The sequence below is a fragment of the Pongo abelii genome, chromosome 19 (genome assembly GCF_028885655.2).
Source record: "Pongo abelii isolate AG06213 chromosome 19, NHGRI_mPonAbe1-v2.0_pri, whole genome shotgun sequence".
NCBI lineage: Eukaryota > Metazoa > Chordata > Mammalia > Primates > Hominidae > Pongo > Pongo abelii.
Window position 1 is genome coordinate 759,083 of NC_072004.2, and position 12,674 is coordinate 771,756.

Below are 12,674 nucleotides of genomic sequence, written 5' to 3' on the forward strand. Positions count from 1 at the left end.
GCTGCTGCACTCCAGCCTGGGCGACAGAGCAAGACTCCGTCTCAAAAAAAAAAACAATTAGGAGACAATCAGAAAAATGTGAACACTAACTGGATATGTGCTGAAACTAAAGAAGTGATGGATTTCTTAGGTGTGATATTGTGGTTATGTTTTTTAAGGGTTACTTAATAAAATGCTTATGAAAGAAATGAGATGACGGCTGGGACTATCTTCAAGATCATTGAGGGGTGGGGGGGCAATAGGTGTCCATGAGTTGATGACTGTCGAATGTGGGTGGATATGTGGGGATTCACTGTACTGCTTTCTCTACCTGCATGATATTTAAAGTTTTCCAAAATAAATAATATTAAGAGACATATGCACAGACCAGTATCTCCCCCCGGACTCCCCCAGCTCAAAAGAGGGTGCAGGATCCATTCAGTAAAACTGAGCACCTGATTAGTCAAAGAGATGATCTAGAATTACACCCATATGCAGCCGGGCACGGTGGTGCACACCTGCATTCCCAGCTACTCGGGAGGCTGAGGTGGGAGGACTGCCTGGGCTCAGAAGGTCAAAGCTGCAGTGAGCTGAGATCGTACCACTGCACTCCAGCCTGGAAAACACAGCAAGAGCTCTCTCACACAAACAAGCACACAATCGAAGACATAGATATCATCAAATCAACGACTGACAGATAATTATTGTCCTAGTAGGAAAATGAAGAGAGGCCAGGCATGGTGGCTCACACCTGTAATCCCAGCACTCTGAGAGGCTGAGGCAGGCGGATCACTTGAGGTCAGGAGTTCAAGACCAGCCTGGTCAAGATGGTGAAACCCTGTCTTTATTAAAAATACAAAATGAGCCAGGTGTGGTGGCGGGCACCTGTAATCCCAGCTACTCAGGAGGCTGAGGCAGGAATATCGCTTGAACCTAAGAGGCAGAGGTCGCAGTGAGCTGACTGCACTCCAGCCTGGGCAAGAGGGAGACACGGTCTCAAAAAAAAAGAAAGAAAGAAAAAGAAAAGAAAAAGAAAGAAAAGAAAAAATGAAGAGAAACCAGGTTCTGCGATAGTCTCTAGATGCAAATAAATAACTAGGTGCTTTGGAATGGGGGAGGGGTACAAAGAGGTAAAAAGGCTGAATTCCTCTCTCTTATAATCCAAATAACCATAAAATGTGGAATGAAGTGCCTGGTAAACATTTAAATGGCACGTGCTATGCACCAGGCACAATCCTAAGCACTTGTCAAATATTATGTCATTCAATCCTTAACAACCACCGTAAGAGGCTGGTACCATTATCTCCATTTTACTCACCAGGAAACTAGAGACACAGAAATTCCAAAACTGGCCCCAAAGTCACACTCCCGGAAACAGCCAAGTTGCCAACCCAGGAAACCTGGATGTGGATTTCCAGTCTATATTCTTCGACTACTATGCAACACACTTTAAATATTCACGTATCATAATGGAGTATTCTTGAAGGATCACGGGTGTAGACAATTTTTACAGTTGCAATCAACAACATGCCCAGAGCTGGAAAACGCTGCACTCACAGCTACATTCACGCCTATTCGGGGCTCCGGCGGTCACACTGCAATTTTTCCCTATTGCACGTGGTCCCGCCCAATCTTCAGATTTCACATCAAAACCTGAAAAATGAGTAACAGATGAGGCAGCTGTGCTGTGAGCCACCAAAATCAAAAGAAAACCGTCTTGACCTTATCACGTTTAACGGGAGGAAAAGCAGCGCCTTCTGATTTTAAACAGATTAAATCCATTCAGCTTTTTATCCCAGGGATATTGACCAAAAAAAAGACAAATTAAAAAAACTGTAGAACTCCTGCATCTGGATGAAATTCTCCCAGGAAAACAAAGAGAAAACTCTATCCCTAGGACAGCGGAACTCACCACACCCTGTTTGGTGACTATTCGACAATGATCTGAGATAAAACCGTCATTAACTGTAGACACAGTTCTTGAATTTACCTGTAATTGGTGCCTGTACTGAGAGATCCTGGGGAGCAGGGGGAGAGGCTGACGGACTGGATAGAAGGGAGCGACGAAGTGAAGCTTACGTTGTTTTTTTTAAAAGGATTTTCTGATGTAGTTCATACAAAAATACGATGTGTATCTGGTCCAAGAGTTATGACCGGCAAGCCGCAGAAAATTTACGTTTGCTTTTAATCCCGGAGGCCACAGAACAAAACTTTCCATGACGGGTTTCACTCCCGAGTAACGGCACTGGGCTTCTGCCTCGTCGTGGAGCAGAAAGCACAGGTTTGAGATTTCACTGGAAGCTGGAACGGCAGTTTCTGCAAACCTCATAAAAGGGAGGACTGATTTAGTCCTAGGATCTCGGCAGGATACCTGAAGTTCAATTTTGTCTCTGAACAAAAAGCACTACAGCAGCCTGTAGGCTTTCCATAGGATGAAGGGGGAGTTGGGGGCACTTCACTGGCAGAACTAAAAAAAAGCCAAATCATTAAAAAGGCCCTTAGAAAAAAAAACACCACCATGGAAAAAGGCAGCAAGAGAGAAGAGGTTCTCGCTCTCCTGCCTTCCAAGTAACCAGCGAATGTTTCAAGCCGTTCAACTACCTCTATCTTATCTCAGAGCGATCCCTGCACACCTAGAGGAAGAAAGCAATGTGAAGAGGGCTTGCAGCTCCTCCTCTCCATGCAGAACGTTTGATGTGAATATTTTTTAAGGTACAATTTCATGAACAGAAAGGACCAAGTTGAATTTAAGGGAGTTCAGCCAAGCTCTTTCATCCAACACTGTGACCCTTATCTAATAATCGGTGCTCTTTACTTCAATTCTCCAACTCTAACATACTTGGAAAAGTTAAAACGGTGAATATCTACCGATTACTAGTTGCTGGAAGACGTAATATGCACGCATTTTGAGTTCTTTGGAAGAAAGATGCTAGAAAAATGCAAACGATGAAATACTAAAGCATGGCATGATAGGTCTGCAGATATGAGACTTTTTTTTCTTTTTTGAGACAGAGTTTCGCTCTTGTTCCCCAGGCCGGAGTACAGTGGTGCGATCTCGGCTCAGTGCAACCTCCGCCTCCAGGGTTCAAGCAATTCTCCTGTCTCAGCCTCCTTAGTAGCTCGGATTACAGGCGTGCACCACCACACACGGCTAATTTTGTATTTTCAGTAGAGACAGGGTTTCTCCATATTGGTCAGGCTGGTCTCGAACTCCCAACCTCCGGTGATGCACCCACCTCGGCTTCCCACAGTGCTGGGATTACGGGCGTGAGCCACCGCGCCTGGCTGAAACTCTTTTAATGGGCTCAGATATTTGACATTTCAAAAATGGAGAGTCAAGCTTTTTCCTATTTTTGAGCACAGAATCACAGGGCAATCCAGTTGCACAAGAAGCTGCCGGGACTCACCCAGCTGTAACATCCATTTGCTCATTAAAGTCCTCTTTAAAACACTCATTAAGAAACAAAAACAGACCGGGCGTGATGTCCCATGCCTGTAATCCCAGCACTTTCGGAGGCCGAGGCAGGTGGATCACTTAAGGTCAGAAGCTCGAGACCAGCCTGACCAACACGGTGAAACCTTATCTCTACTAAAAATACAAAAATTAGCCGGGCGTGATGGCACACACCTGTAATCCCAACTACTCGGGAGGCTGAGGCAGGAGAATTGCTTGAACCCGGGAGGCGGAGGTTGCAGTGAGCCGAGATCACGCCACTGCTCTCTAGCCTGGCAGAGCAAGACTCCAACTGAAAACAAAAAAAAAAGAAAAAAAGAAAAGAAAACACATCCTATGCCAAGCCTGTGCTCTCCTGGCCAAAATGAAATCATGCAGGAAGGATCCCACCTAGTTCACAGCGGGACGAGCTGGAGCCCTGGAACCCTGATCCCTGTGAGGAAACAGGAAGATCCCCAAGGGGCTTGTTCACCCCCGACGCCAGCTGTGCACAGAGCCTGTTTTCTCAAATGTGTGCACACATTATAACAAGCCTTCCCAACAAAAGGCAGGAATTTTTTAAAACATAGAATCAGGGCCGGGCGCGGTGGCTCACACCTGTAATCCCAGCACTTTGGGAGGCCGAGGTGGGTGGATCACAAGGTCAGGAGATCGAGACCATCCTGGCTAACACGGTGAAACCCCGTCTCTACTAAAAATACAAAAAATTAGCCAGGCGTGCTGGCGGGCGCCTGTAGTCCCAGCTACTCGGGAGGCTGAGGCAGGAGAATGGCGTGAACCCGGGAGGCAGAGCTTGCAGTGAGCCGAGATCGCGCCACTGCACTCCAGCTTGGGCAACAGAGCGAGACTCCGTCTAAAAAAAAAAAAAAAAGTAGAATCAAATCAGTGACCCTAACTTCCAGGGCTCGCCTCTGTGCTCTGGCTCACATTCCAACCCGTGTCAGAAGACAAATCGATCAGCAAGAGCTGTGGACGGCGACTCAGAGGCAGGCCTCAACTGCTAACTGGGAGATGAGTACCAAACCGGCAATGCCTACATGTCTGAGCAAACCCATCCCGCAGCATTCCAGAGCTGGGACGGGAGGCAGGCCCACGCTAGAGGTGGCATTTCTACGGCTCCAGAGACCGGCACCCTCCATTTCCCACACGAAACAGCAGTCTTTCAACCTCTACGTGGCCCAGAGTTAAGCAAACAGGGTCAGCGGAAGACACACCTAATAGCTTTGGGAAACCACAAAATGATTGCTTTGTGCATAATTTCTCTCAAGAAGAGTGCCTGATCATCCTTAAGTTACAAGTGTGACTTAAAGGGTAACTTAATAGTAACTTAAATCTTTCCCAGGCTTCATTGATCAGCAGCAGTCTGGAGCGTCACTGGCAGATATAAATACAGAGCTCATTAAGTATCAGTAATATCCCAGGACTTTAAGGCACAGTATTTGTTGTTTCATTCTTCTAGGTCTTTCTTCACAGTTATAATCTCTTATGGGGCAATTTTTTTTATTTAATTTTTTTTTTCCAAGACGGAGTCTTGCTCTGTCACCCAGGCTGGAGTGCCATGGCACGATCTCGGCTCACTGCCAACTCCACCTCTCAGGTTCAAGTGATTCTCCTGCCTCAGCCTACCGAGTAGCTGGGAGTACAGGTGTGCACCACCACACCCGGTTAATTTTGTATTTTTAGTAGAGATGGGGTTTCACCATGTTGGCCAGGCTGGTCTCAAACTCCTGACCTCAAGTGACCCACCCACCTCGGCCTCCCAAAGTGCTGGGATGACAGGCATGAGCCACAGTACCAGGCCATTGTAGGCCAATTTTTTGACTCCTTCATCAAATCCCCTTGTATGCTTGTAAAAGTCATTGGTTTGAAAAGTTTAAAAATATACCTCATGCCAGGCGTGGTGGCTCACGCCTGTAATCCCAGCACTTTGGGAGGCCGAGCCGGGCAGATCAGGAGGTCAGGAGATCAAGACCATCCTGGCTAACACAGTGAAACCCCGTCTCTACTAAAAACACAAAAAAAATTAGCCAGGCGTGGTGGCGGGCGCCTGTAGTCCCAGCTACTTGGAAGGCTGAGGCAGGAGAATCACTTGAACCCGGGAGGCGGAGCTTGCACTGAGCCGAGATCGCGCCACTGCACTCCAGCCTTGGCGACAGAGCGAAACTCCATCTCAAAAAAAAAAAAAAAAAAATATATATATATATATATACATATACCTCATAACAGTTTTACAGTTCTGTAATGTGATAGATTCCCAAGGCTCAAGCTATGAAATGAATGACTAAACTTAATGATCATTTATCTAAACACAATAATAGCATTGATTGAGCACTTACCATATGCCAGGCACGTGTATATTATCTCACGTAGCCTTTACAACAATAAGGCAGGTGCTATTATCGCAAATGGAAAAGGAACGTGTGGCACAGAGATGGACAGCGCCTTGCACAAGGACACACAGCTAATAAACGGCAGAGCAGGGGCGTGAACTCAAGCAGAAGGACAAAAGAATCTATATTTTTAGCCATATACTAGACTGCCTTATTATGCAGAGAAAAAAGGAAGAGATTAAAAAATATATTACAAATAATGGAACAAGAAAAAGCCTCTCTTATTACTTTATTTTTATTTATTTATTTATTTAAGACAGGGTCTTGCTCTGTTGTCCAGGCTGGAGTGTAGTGACACAAACATGGCTCACTGCAGCCTCCACCTCCTGGGTTTAAGCAATCCTCCTGCCTCAGCCTCCTGAGTAGCTGGGACCATAGATACCCACGACCGTGACCAGCTAATTGTTATTTTTTGTAGAGACAATGTTTCACCATGTTGGCCAGGCTGGTCTCAAACTCCTAGGCTCAAGTGACCCCCCCCCACCTTGGCCTCCTGAAGTGCTGGATTACAGGTGCGAGCCATCACACCCGGCCTGCTCTTAACTGGACTGTTGTCCTTTATTACTAAAAGATTGACCCAAGTCCTAGAAACACAGTCACCAGTGGGAGCCTGTCCTGGCTGGTCCGGGCTTCTTACGAAGAAGGCAGAAAATTCTAATTTTCAAAACTGCACCTTTTTGCCATCTTTTCCCACCTTGAAAGTGAATGCAAAGAAAAGATACAGTGGTGTCACAGCAACTGTTCTCTTCCTGGCTGCGGTGTTTGGATTCAAGGAAGAGTAGCAGAGCTGGAGTTGTAAGACTGTTGAGGTTGCTACCAAATCTTGTCTCACCCATAGGACCAAAGGGATTCAGGTAAATTCTCAGCCAAGTTTCTCATTTAGTCTCAACTGAAAGAACCACCCCGAGCAGCCAGAGCAAGACTCCACTTCCCCTGGCTGCAGCAGGCTGACCAGGGATACCGGACCAGGGTCCCCCGACTCTGCAGACTTTCTCTTCCCCTTTGTCATGCTGGAAGTCCTGGGGCCACACCAGAGCCTCACAAAACTGTCCAGAGGAAGCCAGTGGTCTGCACCCTTGGATGTCAGTGCACCCACACTCACCATATGTTTTTGATCAGGCATCCAGCCCAGACAAAGGCTGAGCTCTGTGGCTTTAAAACCAAAAGAGTGCTCACTTCTATGAGGCTGAAGTGGATCCCGGAGACAGACCTCTCCAGTCTTGACGAGTGAGTAACATACTAATCCAAAGGGAAGACCAAATCCCCAAAGTCCAAATTTCACCACCTCCCGACTATCGATCACATTCCTTCGCTCTAGAAATCTGAAAATCATCCTCCAACCTACTTATTAAAACAAGTCTAACTGCCTTAACTTCAGGATTATAGATTTGCTGATAAAATTGTTATAAATGCTCTCAAAGTTCTATTACCATCTAATTACAATTTCTGCACATGTTTTGGAAGCTGAAATAATACGTGTTTTGGAAGCCAAAAAAATTAAGCTTCAATTACTTTTGTACCTACCATGACAACAGGCAGAAACAGGACAATTTTGTATAGAGAATGTTTTTTAAATTGTTTTCCTTTTTTTTTTTTTTTTTGGTGTTTTCTCACAGTTCCAGTCAAGGTGAGAGGAACCAGGCAAAATGCAGGCTTAACATATATGGTCATCCCCAGGTTTTTTTACTATATAAAGGAGAAATTAATAAAAGAAAAAAAGAAATACCACACAGCATTTTCTTTCCCCACCATAATTTTTCAATTTTCTTTAGAGAAATGCCAGCCAATAACTAATTAGAACCATACCCTTTGTTATCCCAATGGGAAGAAGTATACGCATGGGCTTAAAGAACAAATGTTAATGAGAACTTAAAAAAAAATTAGCAATCTGGAACTCTGGTTTCCCTTCAGTGTAAAACAAAATTCCCTTCTCTAGAGTTATTTTTATAGTTGGTGAAACGACACGGACAGAGTGCATCAACAAGACGTGTTCACCCATCCAGTGCCCTCAGCTGGGAGAACTCTGGCTCTTCACTTGTTCTGATGGTGAAATTAGCATCATTAGCTCACAGGCTTCTAAGCACCCTAACTTCAAACCAGACAAAAACTCAGTTACAGAAAAGGCATTTGTTCCACATCTCTTTGGTTTCAAGGGGGAAAATAATTCCTTTTTTTTTTTTTTTGAGACAGAGTTTCACTCTTGCTGCCCAGACTGGGGTGCAATGGTGCGATCTCGGCTCCCTGCAACCTCCGCCTCCCAGGTTCAAGCGATTCTCCTGCCTCAGCCTCCCTAGTAGCCGGGATTACAGGCATGCGCCACCAGGTCTGGCTAATCTTGTATTTTTAGTAGAGACAGGGTTTCTCCATGTTGGTCAGGCTGGTCTGGAACTCCCAACCTCAGGTAATCCGCCCACCTCAGCCTTCCAAAGTTCTGGGATAACAGGCTTGAGCCACCACGCCCGGCAATAATTCCTTTTAAAGTCAGCACATAGCTTTTGTAATTTCCAAGAGTATGCTTTCCATAAGAAGGACAGCTGGAGTCTTTTTACCTGGTATATATCCCCAAGAATAAGAATGTTTCTGGGGTCAGATCTTGAGTGGTTGGTTTGTTCACGACGAAGGTCAGAAACTATCTCCTTGAAAACTGGACTAGTTTTAGAGAATAAAGTATAGGATGTGAGTCAGAAAAACTCTGGGCAAAAAAATAAAATGTTTAAGATGCTAACGCACCAGGGTTTGGGCACGTCCAGCACTCTGAACGGTATTTTCAAATGAGTCTGCCCTGTGTCATCCACGTTCTCATCATGGAGGAATCAGCAGGTCCAGGCTAGGGCCGCAAAATACTTTTTGTCATGCAAAGAGCCTGTCCAGGGTATAGAGAGCCAGCCATGGCCCATGGCCTATCAAATATTCTCCTTTTTCGGAAAAAGCTCTAAGCGTTTGCAAAACATCTGTTTGCTCCATATTTTTACTATCCAAAAAAATGTATTTCCTCTTCAGTAAAAAACACAACAATAGGCTGTTAAGCCTGTAACATTTTACCATAATTCTGTGTTTTCAAAAGCTAGAAATCATTTGTATTGCCGGATAAGGACATTATTTTAAGTAGACTTTAGTCTACAACAGAAACTTGCCGTAACAATGAAAATCTTTTTTGGCAAATCACTTTCTGAACATTATTCCTCCACGAACGTATCACAAAAACCACCACCAAGGAAAACAAAGGATTCTCGTATTTTGAATCAAAAAGTACTGGCCATGCATATTCATACTATATCGAGCATGTCAATCAAAATGGGCAAAATAACCTCAAAAGCAGTAAAAATGCCAACTCTTGCCTCTGAGCGGTTAGTGAACCTATGTTTTCCCGATGTTAAATTTACAAACTGCATCGGATCAACTGTATTTCATACTTTAAATCTCAGATCTCCACCTCACACTGCTTCGGGATGGATGATTTACTCAAGACATTTGGGGTCGCAGTATAAGCCTTTTGATCCCAGTAAATCTAAATCATGCTTCTCAACAAGATTCTGCACATATAAAAGGAACACGTGGCACGCCTCGCCATGCTCCCCAGAGGAAACTAAACGCCCCCAGAATAGCCCTTCTGTCCACTCCAGAAACAGGCTTTCCTCAAAAAGGGAAGGGGGCTGGATTCACACGTTGCATCAGATACACTCACGAAGCAACAGCGCTCCAAAACTTTTTCTGACTCCATTCATTACAGAATGTCCTGGATGTACTATATTATCACAGAGACAGACATCCTCACCCAAGGGACACACTCAGAAACCCAAACTCAACTCGGCAGCAAACTGGGAGACACGAGAAGTTGACAGCAAAGTATCCATTTCCCCAAATCCTCCTTCTTCCAGTCAATGTGCATCGATGGGGTCAGCTCAGCCCTTAACTCGAAGACCCCGGGACCACGGGGGCCACCACGCAGCCGAGCTCTGCACGGCCCGGGCTGTTCCCGCGCCCGGGAGGCGTCTGGGGAGGAGGCTGGACGGCCAGACAATGCAAAGCTCCCCGCTGGCCGCGAACTCAGCCTGGGGCGGGGGAGGCGGGGGCGGGAGACGGAGCCGTGAGCGCCCTTCTCGGCCACAGCCACGGCCACGGTCACCGGCCGCCTCTCCTGACCTCGGCCTCGGCCCCCAGGTCCCCGGTCCCCGGGGAAGGGGCTCCGGGAAGGCAGGTTTCTCCCGGAAAGAAAGGAAACGCGCTGGTTTGGGCACCACGGGCGGGGGGCGCGCGCCCTCCCTCCCCTCCCCTCCCCTCCCCTCCCCACTGTGGGGATCCGCGGGGGGCGGCGGCGGAGGCAGGAAGGGCCTGGCGCCTCTGCTCGCGGGTGAAGGGGTCGCGGAACCGGGATCCCCGAGCGCAGCCGCCCCCACCCGAGGCTCCCAGCGTGTGCGGACGGAGGGGCTCCAGCCGGGGTCCCGGGGGCCGAGGGGGGTCCAACTTTCCAGGGCGGGCGCAGCGCAGCACTCGAACCAAAGAGGGGTCCTGGGATGAGGGTGCGGGCACAGCGCGGAGCGGGGGGGGCAGAGGCGGGGACGGCGGGGTGGGGGCGGGGAGAGGACAGTGGGGCGGGGGGCGGGGGACTGGGGGCAGGGGTCGGGGGTGGGGGGCGGGCAGGGGGACAACGGGGTCGCGGGAGGGCAGGGGTAACGGGGGTGGGGGGCGGGCAGGGGCCGGCGAGGCCCGCGCCTCTCACCTTCCTGTGCTTCTCCTTGTAGGGCAGCGCCAGCCACGGCATGTCCCGCACGAAGTCCTGCCACTGCCGCTGGTCCTGGTCCGAGGACACGAAGACGATCTCCAGGCGCCGCCGCGGCTCGGGCTCCGCCGCCGCCCCGGCCCCCGCTCCCGGCCCCGGCCCGGCCGCCGCGTCCCCCCGCAGGCGCCCGTAGAAGGCGGCCAGGCTGGCGCTGAGCTGCGCGCAGGGGGCGCTGAGGCTGCAGCCGAAGTAGAGACCCAGCAGCGAGATGCCGCGGGCGCCCAGCGAGTGCACGTCCACCTCCTCGCCGCCGCCCGTCACCAGCTTCTCGCCGAGCAGTTCCTCCAGGAAGCCCGACATCCTGGCCCACCGCAGGGCGGGCAGGCGGCTGCGACCCCGCTCCACGGTCCGCGCGGCGGGAGGAGGCGGCGGCGGCGGCGGCGGCGGCGGCGGCGGCGGCGGCGGCGGCGGGCGCTGGGGAGAGCGGAGCCCGGCCCACTAGGGCCGCCCACGCCACGCCCCCTCCGCCTGCCCGCGCCACGCCCCCTCCGCCTGCCCGCGCCACGCCCCCTCCGCGGCCCGCGCCACGCCCCTCCGCCTGCTCGCGCCACGCCCCCTCCGCCTGCCCGCGCCACGCCCCTTCCCCCGCCCGCGCCACGCCCCCTCCGCGGCCCGCGCCACGCCCCCTCCGCGGCCCGCGCCACGCCCCCTCCGCGGCCCGCGCCACGCCCCTTCGGCGGCCCTCGTCACGCCCCTCCGCCCGCCCTCGTCACGCCCCCTCCGCCCCCTCGCCACGCCCCCTCCGCCCTCGCCACGCCCCGTTTGCGGCCGGCCGGGGCCAGAGCTCTCCGCCCAGGCGGGGTCCGTAGCTGCCGGCCGCGGTTTGCGGGGTGACTGCTTGGGCGAGAAGCCGGACCCGAAACGCCGCACTCTCCCTGGAAAGCCCGCGGCCGAAGTGAAGAAAGGAGAAGGGCCCGCTGAGCCGGCGCTTTCCCGGGCTGCAGCCCGGCCCGCATTTTCTCTCCTCCCCAGTTCTAAATTCCCTCCAGACCTCCAGGGATCGCGCCCCCTCCCCGCGGAGCTCTTCACCCCTCTTCCTGTTCCTCCCCGGCCTTTCCCTCCTCCTCTCCCTGCACGAAGCCTGACCCTTAGGCCGCTCCGGGCCCCACTGACCCTGAGATGCTTATAGGACCCCCCGTCCTCACTGCATCAGGCCGGGCCTGGCTGGACACTGACTCCACTGTGTGTTCCAAGCTGTTCTAAGGGGGCCGAGGACGCTCTCGCAGCTTCTGTGGGGTCTGGTTAGGGTGCCAGGTCTCAGTGTGGGATTTCCGTGCAGGGGTCGCCGGGGCCTCTCCCCCCAGCGAATCTGTCTTCCAGCCCCACAAATGGATGCAAAGGACGCCGCGGGGCCTCCAGACCAATACTGGCCGCGCTCCCGAATCCGCTCCATCCTTATGTCAAGTCTATGGATAGTTGAGAACATTTCTAGAGATTTTTTTTTTTTTTTCCTACCAGCTGGCAGGATGCTCCCCGATGCTTAGGGAGAAACTGGATTAAACAGGTGGTCTGGGCCGGGCACGGTGGCTCACGCCTGAATTCCCAGCACTTTGGGAGGCCGAGGTGGGTGGATCACAAGGTCAGGAGTTCGAGACCAGCCCGGCCAATATGGTGAAACCCCCGCCTCTACTAAAAATACGAAAATTAGCCGGGTGTAGTGGCAGGCACCTATAATCCCAGCAACTCAGGAGGCTGAGGCAGGAGAATGGCGTGAACCCGGGAGACGGAGGCTGCAGTGAGCCGAGATCGCTCCACTGCACTCCAGCCTGGGCAACAGAGCGAGACTCCGTCTCAAAAAAAACAAAAAAACAGGTGATCCATGGCGAGTCCTCTGGCCACGCAGCGCCTCCCCCCAACCCACCCCACTGGTGCACGAAGCAGGTGCAGATCCGGGCCCCGCCACAACAACAGGCCGCCTGTGTGGATCAGCTACTAACGACTCAGCGAAAGCAAAAAAATAAAAGCTGAAAACCCGCCCCTCTCAGAGCGTCCACCGCCGCTTCGGAGGGTATTTCCTGTGCATCCATCGCCACCTAATGGAAAGAGTGAAAAATGAGGCCGACGAAACTCC

At 51.0% G+C, this 12,674-nt stretch overlaps 1 protein-coding gene across 1 annotated transcript in view; it reads right to left on the reverse strand.

Annotated features, from left to right (window-relative positions):
• The window catches only part of NXN (nucleoredoxin), a 181,814-nt gene extending 170,831 nt beyond the window's left edge, over positions 1 to 10,983 (reverse strand). Inside the window, exon 1 of the mRNA XM_024234393.3 lies at positions 10,544 to 10,983. Coding sequence (XP_024090161.1) covers positions 10,544 to 10,903 — 360 coding nt within the window. The 5' untranslated portion in view covers positions 10,904 to 10,983. The remainder of the gene's footprint in view (positions 1 to 10,543) is intronic.
• Between the last annotated feature and the right edge of the window lie 1,691 nt (positions 10,984 to 12,674).